General features: G+C 36.7%; 1 protein-coding gene across 4 annotated transcripts in view; it reads right to left on the minus strand.

The window, feature by feature from the left end:
- The window catches only part of NTN4 (netrin 4), a 115,183-nt gene that overhangs the window by 25,074 nt on the left and 74,173 nt on the right, over positions 1–15,936 (minus strand). For all 4 annotated transcript variants that reach the window (XM_070410854.1, XM_070410853.1, XM_070410855.1 and 1 more), the window contains 2 exons: positions 13,603–13,729; positions 11,253–11,441 (listed from right to left, as the gene is read on the minus strand). In XM_070410854.1, coding sequence (XP_070266955.1) covers positions 11,253–11,441; positions 13,603–13,729 — 316 coding nt within the window. The remainder of the gene's footprint in view (positions 1–11,252; positions 11,442–13,602; positions 13,730–15,936) is intronic.

Genomic DNA, 15,936 nt, shown 5'->3' on the forward strand with positions numbered 1-15,936 from the left:
TTTATAAAGTACAAAAGACACCACCTAACTTATAAAAATTGCTAAATGGGATAACTTATGTCAATTGCCCAATAGTAACTGGCCCATAGTAGCTACTCAACAAATGCTAGTTCTCTTTTTTATACCCCATCTAATTTTGTCCGGACTTCTGAAGGTTTTGTTATTTTATAATTATTTGCGTAATTAATTCTTGTCCTCATCAAATGCAGAATGACATATTACTTAGTTATTCAGTGAATTACACTTTGTTTTGGAGCCATTTTAGAGAATTCATGACCTTTCCTACTTCTATTCCCCAGTCTGACTGACTTTTATTATTCATCAATTCATAAAATTTCTCCTTGTGGGGTGAATTTTAATGTTATTTAATCTTTTAAAAGGATAGTCCTACTCTGATTATTACATTATGATATATGTATTTTCTCTATGATTTTAACTTCTTAACCCTCTTGTTTTATATACTAGATTTTTTTAAAAGCTGAGATTAGCCCAGCTGGCATGGCTCAGTGGTTCAGCATTGACCCATAAACCAGGAGGTCACGGTTTGATTCCCAGTCAAGGCACATGCCCAGGTTGTGGGCTTGATCACCAGTTGGGGGCACGCAGGACGTAGCCAATCAATGATTCTCTTTCATCATTGATGTTTCTATATCTCTCCTTTCTCTCTATGATCAATAAAATTATATAAAAAATAAAAATAAAAAGCTGAGATTAGAGTTTTCTAACTATTATTGCTGAATCACTAGAGTCTAGTAAGGACTAATTTACTTAGAAATTAAAGTCTATCTGATCTAATGAGTGATAGAATGTGGAGGGAGAGAGAAGGAAAGGTAGGAGGATTCTAACAATGATTCTTTGGATTCTTGTTTGGCCTTTCGGGAATCAGTTAACTGGTTGAGAAGCAGAATATAGTAATAGGAGAAGCAGGTTTGGTATCAAAATAGGGTTTCTGTAGGCCCTTTGGCCTTGAGGTGCTTATGGGATGTCTGATATAGAATATATGGAGTAGAAATAGTTTTTGAAGTTGTGGATTTTGATGTTCTCTCACAGGAAGAAAAGCATAGTGTGAAAATACAGAGGGCAAAGTGCCAGAAGGAGACCAAGATGAAGTAGCCAGAAAAGTGGGATAAAAGCTAAGAGAATATATAAGAAAGAGAACATAGCTAATGGACACATGGACTTCAAAAAGACTGAATAAGGTAAAAACTGTGAGGTTAGATTGGATATATTGGAACTCATTAATAAGAGCACTGATTAGTCAGAATTCTTTTGGTTGCAAGCACTGGAAATGCAAATCAATCAATTTAAGGAATTATTAGTTCATGTTAATGGGAAGGAGAAGGGAGGATCCAGGGTCTTAAATGATATTAATATTTTCTCCCCTTCTTTCTCCATAATCTCTGTCCTTTTCTGTTTTGGTCTCATTCTTTTCTATTGAAGACAGGCTTTCGGTCCACAGAGAAAGACAACATTGGAGGCAGCACCAGCCTCACATCTTCTCATCCTCACAAATCCAGAGGAAGGAGGGAACTCTCTTTACCCACTTCAGAATGTATAACTTTCTGGGAAGGACTCTGACTGGCCAGGCCAGCCAGGGTCATGAGCCTACACCAGTGATGGCGAACCTATGACACATGTGTCAGAGGTGACACGTGAACTCATTTTTTTGGCTGATTTTTCTTTGTTAAATGGCATTTAAATATATAAAATAAATATCAAAAATATAAATCTTTGTTTTACTATGGTTGCAAATATCAACAAATTTCTATTTCTATATGTGACATGGCACCAGAGTTAAGTTAGGGTTTTCAAAATGCTGACACGCCGAGCTCAAAAGGTTCGCCATCACTGCACTAGACTATTTAAAGTTTGCTTTTCAGAAACAGTTACTTCATATTGATTCTAAGCTGGAATCATACACAATTACTTTCAATATAAAACAAAGATGTCTATGTTGTTTACATGACATAAAATGAACTCATATGGCTTTCTAAGATTACAATTTGACAGAAAAGCCCACTTAAGCTAATACTGAAAGAAATGTCAATGACCCTTGAGGAAAATCCTTTTCTGAGACAGACCAGAACATAGGCGCAAGAATGAAAAATGGAGGTGGTATGGGTCCTAAATGTGTCACTGTGGTAAGGTATTCTGGTTTTTACTAATTTAAATTTTTTATTTTTAAGACATTTTGAAGGGAAAGAAAAACCACCCTAGAGGTAGAATGAAGTAATTGTTAATAGAGGTATGAGCAAACACAAAGATTCTTTCTGGGAACATCATGAGAAGATCATATCTGAGTAGACTGTGAAGGATAGAAAAGTGATCTGCAAGATAGTCACCCATTCAAAAGCACTGTTATTTCCATCAGCTGAGCAGTTCTCACTTAAGTCAGAAAGCAAAAAAAAAAAAAAAAAAAAAAGGAAAGAAGAACAGGAAAAATGATTTGGGTGGATGATAGAACTATGTCTTTACAAAGAGACTGGCTAGTTAGGGTAACGGTAACCAAGTAACCAGACATTATCTTGGTAAACACTTGGTTTGGGTTTAAGGGCAGAGGGATCAAGTTTATTTTTATTCATTCTCTACTGAAACGCAATTGACTACATTTATTTTGGCCCACCAGGGAGGAAGGAAGGGCACGTCGGTTTTTTAAGAGGTTGTTTACTTTGATAGGGAATGAATTCTGCTTTCTTTTCCATTTGCTGATTTTTCTTTAAATATGGAGAAAGACTATGCAATAGTTAAAAATAAGTTTTGACATAAAGGTCAATAAATTTGTTGTATAGTTACTAACTGGCTATTTCTTAAAAAGAGAGCTAATTCTGTTCTAGAAAGCATTTTCTTCAAACATCTGTTTCAAACCATGTGTTCTACTAAAGTAAGGACATTTTTCTGTAGGAAATTTCATGTCATGGAGCGAATAGCTGTTAATATTCCATACCCAATCAATTTCCCATTTGTTTAATATTTAACACCCTTTGTGTTAAAAGGAATGAGAAGGAGAAAAGGACTTTATGAAGAACTGAATTCAATGATTATTTAAATCCAACACAATAACATACTTGTACTAGTTTAATGCTATGTTTTAAAATATGTAAATATGAAGTAAAAGGAAAATGTTGATGTGGCACTAATTTTATTATAAATTCCAGTTGCAGTATACTAATTCACTTCAAAGTATGAGATATTTACAGTAAATAAATTTATATACTATGAATAAGAGGGCATTCTCTGAATGGAATTGCTAGGTCTTTATTTTGAAACTGTTACATGAAAAACAGACATCTTAGAATTCTGCCAGAAATTGCTTGGAGAAAAGCTGAGGTTCTAAGTTAGACATCTTTAAGTGGGAGAAGGTACTAACATTCACATCTCTCACTATGTCAGGAGAGAAGACCTACCTGTCTAGCCAGAGTTTTAGTAATCCTTTAGGATTTCCTGTCAGAGTCATGGCTAATTCAGTGAGTAAACTAAGTTATAGATGACTATTAGCTCAAAATCTTTCACCAAAGATTAAAATAAATGGAGCTCACACAAGAAACAAGAATGATATAAGTAGTTGTCCTCATATGCTAGTCAGGAGGCCAAAAGGCTGAATCAGAATTACCAATGAAACTTAAAAATACAGCATAAGTGCCTATCAGTAGATGAGTGGATTAAAAAACTGTGGTACATCTACACAATGGAATACTACGCTGTGGTAAAAAAGGAGTTCTTACCCTGACTGGTTTGGCTCAGTGGATAGAGCATTGGCCTTCGGACTGAAGGGTCCCAGGTTTGATTCCAGTCAAGGGCATGTACCTTGGTTGTGGGCACATCCCCAGTAGGGAGTGTGCAGGAGGCAGCTGATCGATGTTTCTAACTCTCTATCCCTCACCCTTCTTCTCTGTAAAAAATCAATAAAATATATTTTTTAAAAAAGGAGTTCTTACCATTTGCAACCGCATCGATGGAACTGGAGAGCATTATGCTAAGTGAAATAAGCCAGTCAGAGAAAGATAAATATCACATGATCTCACTCATTTATGGAATATAATGAACAACATAATCTGATGAACAAAAACAGATCCAGAGACAGAGAAACTTTGATCAGACCGTCAAACCTCAGAGGGAAGGTAGGGGAGGGTGGGGGCAAGGGAGAGATCAACCAAAGGACTTATATGCATGCATATAGGCCTAACCAATGGACACAGACAACAGGGGGGGTGAGGGCGTGAGTGGGGGGAGGACAGGAGGGTAATGTGGGGATAAAGATCCATATGTAATAACTTAATCAATAAAGAAATTTAAAAAATACAGATCTCAACCCCCATCCCTGATGGAGATTCTGATTCGGAAGATCAGGGCTGGAGCTCTGAGATGTCATGTTTTTAATAAGTGTTCCCAAGTGATTCTGATCCATATGCAGGTTTGACTAGAGAGAAGTTCTTGGATCAGAAATGGGACCATGAAGGTGCAAGACTTCATTCAAAGGAGAAAAACCATTCCCCTTTTGGTTTAGAGTCTGAGTCACTGAATTCCTGATTAAAGAAAACAACAATAATCTGGTAGCTTGAAACTGGCATGGTGGGACTATTTAAACCATAAATATTGGCCAGTGCTATAAATCAGCATTTTGTTTTGTTTGTTTTCTTTTCTCCCTAGAAAGTCAGCATACCACTGCCTATTAGGTTTATTCTCACATTTATACTGTGCCTGCCTTAGGGAAATCTAAGGTTATAGGATACCAAAGGTACATAAGTGACTTTAGAGATTTCAAATAAATTACTCTAAAAGAGACTTCTCTTTTAGAACAGAGAGATGGTATTCCTTACAGTACCTCAGTGAAATTATGTTTTCCATTTTACTTCTGTACCTTTGTGACCAGCCAGTTTGAGCCTCGATTTCTGCTCTCAGCCCCAGATTCAGTTGGGGCGGTTTCACACTGTCCCTTGTGTTCACAGACCTTAAATTCACTGTCCTTTTAAAATTCGTTTTCTGAGTTGTAGAAATAAATTCAGTTTCAATGATCTTCAGTAGTCTTAAAAAAACAAACATCTTTGGAATCCTTAGAAGTGATTTCTTGGCAATGGAAATGTGTAGCTGACTGTTTGGGTCCCGCAGTTGATTCTGGTTACAGTTGAAATAAAGAGGAAGTGAGAACAGAAATGATTTAATTGCTCACAGGAATACATCTGTTGGCTAGTAGATTTGGTGCATGGCTCTTTTTATTTAAGTTTGATGAATTTATGGCCATCAATTAAGTGCACACGTAAGGACTATAGCACTTAGCACGGTGCTTATCAGGATAGAGGTAGGGAAAATAGAGCCTGGAACATGAATGGGGCCAATAAATCCTTGGCTTACTTGGCAGGGAGCTGGTGATGTAACTGTGAACAGAGTCCCAAGACTAGTGCCACTAATACTTGTTAAATGAATGAATGTGCCAAGGTGAGTATTCTATTAAATTTGTGGTAGATTGAATAACATAAGTTCATTCCATTTTCTAGATGGACTCATTAAAGGCGAAGAAGGCAATCATCGATTAGAAAGTAGGACAAAGTGTGTTTCGGCACTTTTAGAGGAAAAAAATAAAACAGCAACAAAAGAAGTGTTGGAGGCATCTCACCAAGGAAATCTCCCCTCACCTGCTTTCATCTCATCCACACATTCCCTTCAGGTACTCCACAAATCTCTTTCATTGCACTTTCCTCATATAGTGGGGATAATAATAGTACCTACATCAAAGTGCTTTTGTGAAAGTTAAATGAATTAATGAATATATTGCCCTTTGAACCGTGAACAGAAAATAGTAGGCACTCTATACACATCAGCTATTACTATCATATCACCACCATCACCACAGTGGATTGAAGTGGCCTGTTATTTTAAGTTTCTCCTCATCTAGAGTGTAAGATCTTTCAGGGAAGACCTTTTATCTTTACAGACCTAGTGCTTATTACAGTGCCTGGCACTCAAGACATGTCTCCTGAACAACACTAAATATATAATTTATGTACTACTGGTAGATTCTATCTGGGTTGATGCTTCAAGTTTTCAATGGTTCCAACTCCTGAGAAGACATAAACTAGGAAATGAGGGAGAGAAGTGTTTTCATATGTCATCACTGATAAATGATTGTAGACTGCCGAGGCTTAGTTTATGTTATGTTTGTAATTATTTCACTGATAGAAATATAAGGTCCTTGATAGATGATTGTGGGATCTAGCACTTGGAAATAAATAACAAATAAAGGGAAGGAATTTCTGGGACATGGCTTCCCAAGTTTCTATAGAACATTGGCCCCACAGATGTTCTGTAAGAAAGGCATTCCCTGGCTGGCCGGCATGGCTCAATGGTTGAGCATCAACCTATGAACCAGGAAGTCATGGTTCGATTCCCAGTCGGGGCACATGCCCGGGATGTGGGCTCCATCCCCTGTGTGGGCCGTGCAGGAAGCAGCCAATCCATGATTCTCTCTCATCATTGATGTTTCTATCTCTCTCTTCCTCTCCCTTCCTCTCTGAGATCAATAAAAATAATAATAATAAAAAAAGAATCACCAAGGCCATTTGCCAACACATTAAGAAAAAGAAAGAGAGAAAGAAAGAAAGAAAGAAAGAAAGGAAGGAAGGAAGGAAGGAAGGAAGGAAGGAAGGAAGGAAGGAAGGGACGAAGGAAGGAAGGAAGGAAGGAAGGAAGGAAGGAAGGAAGGAAGGAAGAAAGGAAGGAAGGAAGGAAGGAAGGAAGGAAAGAGAGAGAGAAAGAGAGAGAGAGAGACAGACAGACATTCCCGGTAAAATTTGAGAGACACACCTCAAAGCTCTGTCTGAGGTTTGTTAATGAAAATTAGCATATGAAGGGCTCTGAGAAATCCTGAGGAAACCTTTGATTAATTCACCATTTTCTAAATTTTCAGGCCATAGACAGATTTCGCCTTATATTCATTTCTACTAACATCTCATGGAATTAGTGTTCCATGGATTAAACTTTGGAAAGTACTAAACTACAGAAACACACTTATCCAGATTTCCATTTTCCCCTCAGTAAATCTTTATGTAATTCAGTTTTTAAAAATTCTAAGTCTATATGCACAAGTAGAGATGCAAACCTTGGTAAATTTGATGCTCAGGGAATGATAGGATGTTCTGGCTAATTTTTAAAAAATTAACCTTTACAGTAAGTGCTAAAATTCATTTAACTTTTATTGAAAAGCTTTCTGCAGCATTCTCAAACTTTAATATGATATGATCACCTGGGAATTTTGTTAAAGTGCAAATTTGATTGGGTGGGTCTGGATGGGAATAGAAGTTCTGCATTTTCTAATCAGATGGTGCCAGTGGGATTGGTCTCTGGGCCACACACTGAGTAGCAGATTTCTTTTCTGCCTTGGTGAGCAGAGTAGAATAAATATAATAAAATTGTTATTTTGAATAACATTGTACATGTTGTTGATAGAACCACACACTGAGATAGTTTAAAGTTTTAAAAATATCAACTTGTTTTCTTGATACTATCTTTGTCATAAAAGTAAATTGGGAACTAAGGGAGAAAAGTTGTGGCTATAGCAACATCTATATCAGCACCTACCATGAAATCTGATACATTATAGATACTTAATAAATGTCAGTTAATTAATTTATTTGTCATTAATTTTATCGGAATTAATAACTCTCAAAGTGACAGGGACACATCTGCCAAGGAGATAGTTAATGATAAGAAAATATTGCTAAATAATAGTGAAAATGAACTATTAGACTTGATAAATTAGTTCAGCAATGTAGCAGGATACAAAATTAACACCCAGAAATCTATGGCTTTTTTATACACCCATAAGGAGCTCACAGAAAGAGAAACTAAAAAAAAACCAATAACCCCATTTACCATTGCAACAAAAAAATTAAGATACCTAGGAATAAACTTAACTAAGGAGGTAAAACACCTGTACTCAGAAAACTACAGGACATTGAAAAAAGAGATAGAGGAAGACATAAAGAAATGGAAGAATATACCATTTCATGGATTGGTAGAATCAACATCATTAAAATGTCCATACTACCCAAAGCAATCTATAGATTCAATGCAATCCCCATCAAATACCAATGGCATATTTCACAGACCTAGAACAAACACTCCAAAAATTCATTTGGAATAAAAAAAGACTCCGAATAGCTGCAGCAATCTTGAGAAAGAACAAAGTTGGAGGGATGACAATACCAGATATCAAGCTATATTACAAAGCCACTATTCTCAAAACTGCCTGATAATAGCACAAGAACACACATATAGATCAATGGAACAGAACAGAGAACCCAGAAATCGACCCAAGCCATTATGCTCAATTAATATTTGACAAAGGAGGCAAGAGCATACAATGGAGTCAAGATAGTCTCTTCAATAAATGGTGTTGGGAAAATTGGACAGGTACATGCAAAAAAAATGAAACTAGACCACCAACTTACACCATACACAAAAATAAACTCAAAATGGATAAAGGACTTAAATGTAAGACGAGAAACCATAAAAATCTTAGAAGAATCCATAGGCAGCAAAATATCAGATGTATGTTGTAGCAATATCTTTACTGATACAGCTCTTAGGACAATGGAAACTAAGGAGAAAATAAACAGATGGGACTACATCAAAATAAAAAGCTTCTGTACAGCAAAGAAAACCATCAACAAAACAACAAGAGAGCCTACAGCATGGGAGAACATACTTGCCAATGTTATATCCAATAAGGGTTTAATCTCCAAAATTTATAGGGAACTCATACAGTTTAACAAAAGGAAGGTAAACAACCCAATCAAAAAGTGGGCAAAGGACCTAAATAGATACTTTTCAAAAGAGGACATACAGAAGGCCAAGAGACATGAAAACATGCTCAAAGTCACTAATCACCCGAGAGATACAAATCAAAACGACAATGCGGTACCATTTCACACCTGTCAGAAGGGCTATCATCAACAAATCAATAAACAAGTGCTGGTGAGGATGTGGAGAAAAAGGAACCCTCGTGCACTGCTGGTGGGAATGCAGACTGGTACAGCCACTGTGGAAAACAGTATAGAGTTTCCTCAAAAAAATTAAAAATGGAACTCCCATTTGACCCAGTAATCCCACTTCTAAGAACATATCCCAAGAAATTAGAAACACCAATCAGAAAGGATATATGCACCCCTATGTTCATAGCAGCACAATTTACAATAACTAAGATTTGGAAACAGCACAAGTGCCCATCAACAGATGAGTGGATTATAAACCTGTGGTACATCTACACAATGGAATTCTATGCTGCTGTAAAAAAGAAAGAACTCTTATCATTCGCAACAGCATGGATGGACCTGGAGAGCGTGATGCTAAGCGAAATAAGCCAGTTGGAGAAAGATAAATATAACATGATCTCACTCATTTGTGGAGCATAATGAACATAAATAGATCCAGAGACACAAAGTATTGAACAGACTGTCAGACCTCAGAGGGAAAGAAGGGTGGGTGGGAGGGCAGGATAAGAGATCAACCAAAGGACTTGTATGCATGCATATAAGGAAACCAATGGACACAGACAGTAGGGGGATGAGGGCATGTGCTGGAGGGTGGGAGTGGCCGGGGAGAGATCAATGGGGGAATATGGAGACGTATGTAATACTTTAAACAATAAAGAATTTAAATTAAAACAAACAAAAATAATAATAGTGAAAATGTTGCCAAACATATGTTTGCCAATTAAATAATATATTATGGAGAGTTGGTAGAGATAAGAATTAGGTGTGCTAATAGGTGTTGGGACCTACCCCTGGCTCAGTAAAGGGAAGAAAAGAACCAGATGGTGCTAATAAGGAAAACCATGCTAGGGAAGTGAATGGACACAGGCATCTGTGCCTCAAACATATGCTGGAATAGTGAATGAAGATAAGCCTTCATTGGGCAGTCTACCAGTTGATCAGGGGGCTGCCTGGAGAAGGAAAGAAGGAGATATAGATCTTTCCTACTAATCCATCTACCTGCTACAAATTATGCTAAAAGGACTAAATTGGTATAAGTTATTTTCATAATTCCTTACTTGGTGCATCTAAGTATTTGTTAATTAGGAGAGATTAGCAATATGAATTATTATTGATTTCTAGCTTCAAGTCTGAGTACATGCAGAAGTTGAAGTAAAATAGAACTCTGAGAAATAGTATTACATCCAAATTTGGGGCTCAGTGTTGAAAGTGAAGTGTGCCACAATCTATCTTCTACAGTTTAAGAGAGAAAGCTTGTAACAAAGAAGCCCAGTCAAATTTTCATGTAGATATCTCCTGCCTGACATTAAAAATATGTATTTTTCAAGAACACTAGACTTTTTCCTTTAAATTAAAAAAACACACCAAGATTTTGAATGATTATTTCCCATTGTATTGCTCCCTTCCTGTCACTGTTTTGAGCCAGAACATGGAGTCCTTGGTGGGGAAAGGAAGGGCATGATCATCAATCTCCATTAAGAGTCTTGAGTAGTTTGTTCTCTAATAATTTCTGAGTTAATAGACATGTAAATACTCATGTAGTTAGGCAGGCTGTTCAGCCACATTGGACATTGACTTAAGTTCTGCGTGCACCTTTTACAGTCACATTTCAGATAATTGCACAGGCATTTTAAAATTCTACTCTTTTTTTCCAAATAAACTCCTTGGAGTTATGCCAACAAAAACAGAATCCATTCTATATGAATTTGGTATTGGGTGGGGAAGAGAAGGGATTTATTATTATGTTCTAAATTTGTTTATGACATGGGGGTACATTAGAGCAGTGTCAACCAAAGTACGTTCATACTGAAACCAAACAGGTGTTCAGATTCACTCTAGAGATGAAAGCTAGAATGACCCAAGTGCAGGAAACCACTCTTTATTTTATTAACTTCAGTCTACTTATTATTGTCAATGCTCTACTCATATATTTTGTCTTAAGATAATTTTAAATATATCTCCCTCTTCGTCATTCTTTTTTCCCTTATACTAGACATCTTGTTTTCCAAAATGTGGTGCTACAGAAAATAATTTCACTTCATGGAGAGTGAGAAAGGAGAATTTTTTTAAATGAATATTGTACTGTTTTCACCTAACAAGATGAAAATTCTTGCCCCTTATCAATGAAGTTAATTGATGAGTGTGAGTGTATTGTCTGAAATTTCATGACCTCTCTCCCTTGGACCAGCAAATGAAGGGTGGAAAGATTCATCCCTTTTATACATATCATCCTTTTCTCCAGCAACCATGAATGAGTTCACTTACATTTGCAAGCATCTGGAGCAGAGAAGGGTCTCCGGAGGTCCCGGTAGAAGCCTGGCTTACATCGCTGGCAATGCTGGCCTTCCGTGTTGTGCTGACAGTCATTGCAGACACCACCACTGCGATTCCCTGATGCCTCCCACACATTAATGTCAAAGTGACAGGCATCAGCATGTCCATTGCACTTGCAGGCTGGAAAAGAAGCGTGGAAGGAAAGCAAATCATTAAAAATAAAGTGGTAGGTTTTCTAATATTCAGTTAATTTTTTAAATTTTATTTTTAGTTTTTTGAAGAGTACATATTATTATAGTACATAAGAACCAAAACAATATAAATAGGTATACCTCAAAAACTCTAGTCTCCCATCCCCATTTATCCTGTTTCCTCTTGCCTTTAATAGATTACTACTTTCTTTAAAAAATATATATTTTTTAATTGATTTCAGAGAGGAAGAGAGAGAGAAAGAGAGAGATAGAAACATCAATGATGAGAGAATCATTGATCAGTTGCCTCCCGCATGCCCCCCACTGGGGATCAAGCCTGCATCCCAGACACATGCCCTGACTGGCAATCGAACTGTGATGTCCTGGTTCATAGGTCGACGCTCAACCACTGAACCACACCATCCAGGCATTACTTTCCTTTTTAAAAAAAGTTTTGGGGTATTTTTGGTGTATATGTTTAGTGTTTCTTTATAGATTTTTTGAGATATAATTGACATATTAGATTTTTAAATTAAAAAATAAGTTTGAAGACATGTCTGAAAGCCAATCAGTTGTAGATTTGTCTACGTAGGCAGAGATATAACAGTTACCTTAGCAACTGGAGTTGAATTTATTTTGGAAAAACTATTTGAGTGGCCACCAATTTTTTCTCTCTTTAATGGAAATATGTCACCATTTCCATTCCTGCTTCTTCTCAAGGCACTGTTATCACTGTGGGTCTCATGCCTTACTTAGAAAAACCTAGATTGTCAGGCATTATTTGAAAATAATTCATATTGCAGATATAGGCCTGAATTTATGCTCACTAAGCCTGGAAAAAATTCTGTTTGACAGGAGTTAATAACTTGGTAGGTAGATTTATTTGTCTTTCTATTCATCAGCTATTGTTGTACTGGTGAGTAAAGTTAGTTGCTTATGGAAGCCTTAATTTTCTATAGCAGAGGTCAGTAGTGTTTCCTATGTAATCAATTTCTGAAAGGCATTTCTAGGATTATCAGTCAGTAGCACCAAGTGACAAGTCTTTATGTTCTATATGTATTTAGATATGCAGTTGGATTCTCTGTAAAGGGCCAGCATGGCATTCTAGGAATTTAGGAGAAATTCTTTAGATTCTCTTGATGAGTGATTTAGAATAAGATTCCAGACCTTTTTTGTGTGGAGGTCAGCTGTATTTGAAAATGTTTGTGCTATCGTTTTTCATTGTTTCCTTGATATGTTATGATATTTTGAGAAGATTTATAATCTTTAAAAAGCATATTATAAGATAATTTAAGATTTATGCTTAGAGGAAATCCTTTACATTTCCTAGAAACTAAAATAAATCAGTTATGATGCCAAATTATGTATGAGAAGAGACTTCTCACAACTTTACCCACAGTACTTGCCTGTAAAGCCCAGTAAAATTGAAGTTTGTGAGTAAGAACATTGTTATGGGCATGTGACTTCCTCTGGATACTTTGAATTGAAAAAAAGAACCCAATGATTCATATTCCCATATTTTTTACCCTTCTATCTAATTTCAAACCTTAAACCCAAAGTTAACCTGGTAATGCAGTCTCCTTCTTGACTTACTGGCATAATTTCAAATCTGATTTGTCATTTTAAATAATAGTATGATAGTATGGGGAAAAAGTATTTAATTTGGGATTCTGAAGATTTGGGACCAAGTCTTAACTCTATTTACTAATTTTGGAAAATTACTTAATCTTAATAAGCTTCAATTTCCAGATCTCAAAAATGGGATTAACACCACCTGCTTTATAGGGTTGTTTCGAGAAATGAGTTCATGAGTATAATTCATTAACTCTACTATGAGGGTTACTGAATACCATTATCCTAGTTGCTCTTGTGTCTGGCCATGTTTTTATGATGCCAAATTATTAGGAAGGGTGCTTAGGTGCCCCAAAGTGGCCAAGAAAATGAGCAACATATTCTTGGCAAAACAGTCATATTGGCAACTTGGCAAGCTGTCATTCTTTCCAATAGTTGAGGGCATAGTGGGCAGCGAAACTGGCTATGTTTATGTCGGTCACCCACCACTTTATATTATGTTTCCAGAGACAACAAGGAGTCCACAGATAAGCTTACTTTGTAAAGAAGGCTCTGAGTCTTCTAGGCTTGGTACTTACTTCTGCACTCTTTAGGAGATCCTGTTTTGCCATCAGCTGCCTCCCAGGGGCGGTCATTGTACAGTGGTGCACAATGTTGGCAGTGGGTGCCTGCTGTGTTGTGTTTACACATACACTTCCCATGGACCTACAAACAAAAAGAAGTAAGAGCTATGAGCACAAACCATGCTAGAAAAGAGCATTTCTTCCCACAATCTCATCTCATTAATTGGCTTTAAAATATGACATTCATTCACCTATTTTTGTATATTTTTACATATTATATTTTAATGCAATAATGAATATCTTTGTAGCTAACTATCTGTGTACAGCTTTATTTATTTGAAATGTGTTTTCTAGAAGTCAAATTAAATGGTAAAATATATATATCTTTAAGACTTTGAATACATTTTGTCAAAATGACTGGTTATTTTCTTTTAATCCCACAGTTTAGAAAAAGAGAGGAAAAGAGAGAGAAACATTGATTTGTTGTTCCACTTATTTATGCATTCATTGGTTGATTATTGTATGTGGCCTGACCGAGGATCGAACCCATAACCTTGGTGTATTCAGAAGACACTCTAACCAATTGAGCTACCCAGCCAGGGCCAAGTGTTATTTTGTGTGGGTTTTTTTGTGTTGTTTTTTTTTTTTTTTGAGAAACAGTATAAAAGGTAACTCAGCATAAAGATAATACCAGTCAAAAATTGTTTAATGAATATATACAAGGGAGCCCTGGCCAGAGAGCTCAGTTGGTTAGAGTGTCATCCAGATACACCAAGGTTTCAGGTTTGATCCTTGGTCAGGGCACATTCAGGAATCAATCAATGAATAAATAAGTGGACAAACAAATAAATCGATAACTCCCTTTGTTTTTCTCTCTCTCTCCCCCAAATTTATAAGCAAAAAAGAAAACTTAAATACACACACACACACACGCACACACACACACACGAGATTCAATACATCAGGCAATGTTTGGCCCACAAAGCATTACAAAATATAATTTCGGTCTTTAAGAGGAGTATAAGTGTAGTTAGAGAAAAAAAGATTTACATAGAAAAAATTACAGATAAATTAGACAATAAATAAATACCTATGAAACAAAATGCTGTTGGAATTAAAAGTTGAGAAAATTACCATAGGTTGGCAGTTTTGGAGGGCTTTATGAGAAGGTTTGGGTTTTGAGCTGGTCCTTGAAGATGGACAGTATTTCTGACAGTAGCAAAGAAAGTTACCAGGAAGAGGAAACAAAATAAACCAAGGTGTGGTGCTAGGAGTCTAGGGATAATCTAAAATGTTTTGATTGCAAACAATCAAAATGACATGTATTTAGAATGGTCAGAATCAAAATGAGTTCCTAGAGTTCAACAAATCTGGAAATAGTTACACCAATACATTGATCTACTGCTTTTCCTAATTTAACACTCTAGTAAGTTGTGTTATTTTACCCAAGAGCCCCTTTCTCTTTTAATTATCTTAATATCCTATATAATAAAAGGCTAATATGCAAATCGACTGGATGGCCAAATGATCAGTCACTATGACATGCACTGACCACTAGTGGGCAGACGCTCAGCACAGGAGCTGCCCCCTGGTGGTCAGTGCACTCCCCCTGTGGCTCATGGCTGGCGAGCACAGCGGCGGTGGCAGGAGCCTCTTCCTCCTCCTCAGCAGCACTAAGGACCCCTTGGGGGATGTCCGACTGCTGGCCCAGGGGGAGCCGGCCTAAGCTGGCAGTTGGACATCCCTCGAGGGGTTCCAGACTGTGAGAGGGCGCAGGCCAGGCTGAGGGACCCCCCTCCAGTGCATGAATGTGCACTGGGCCTCGTGTGTGTGTGTGTGTGTGTGTGTGTATGTGTGTGTATCTTTATGGAGGGACTCTGAAAGTAGCATAAATATTATCCAAGTATGATATATAACTATTGTGGAACTTATATTCACATATTCAAGTGCAAGGATTACATAGTGCTTGGAGAACTGCAGGCTACTTGTGAATAAACCACATGAGGCCTACGAGTTATAATCTGGAAAATTTCATAAACAATGATCTTGGTGGTCATCTTGCTAAATTTCATTTCTGTGTATTGTAATGTAAGGTTTTTGTGCTTAATAAAAATTGATTATAGCTGTCTTTTTAGCTTTTAGGGATTAGTAAATAAATATATATAATTATTTATTTGAGAGGGTGGAATTGGCTCCTCAGAGTACCATGATGTTGTCAAAATTTTTGTTGGTATTTTTTGTAGAAACTCAACTAATGTTATAATTCAATTTATTGGTTTGGTCTTGGAATGCCCAAGTGTGAAGTGAATTATAGCTACCTATTTTCTTGGGCTTTTCTTTGTGACCATT

This window comes from Myotis yumanensis, unplaced genomic scaffold, assembly GCF_028538775.1.
Source record: "Myotis yumanensis isolate MYYU_CA2020_CCGP unplaced genomic scaffold, mMyoYum1.0.hap1 SCAF_3, whole genome shotgun sequence".
Classification (NCBI taxonomy): domain Eukaryota; kingdom Metazoa; phylum Chordata; class Mammalia; order Chiroptera; family Vespertilionidae; genus Myotis; species Myotis yumanensis.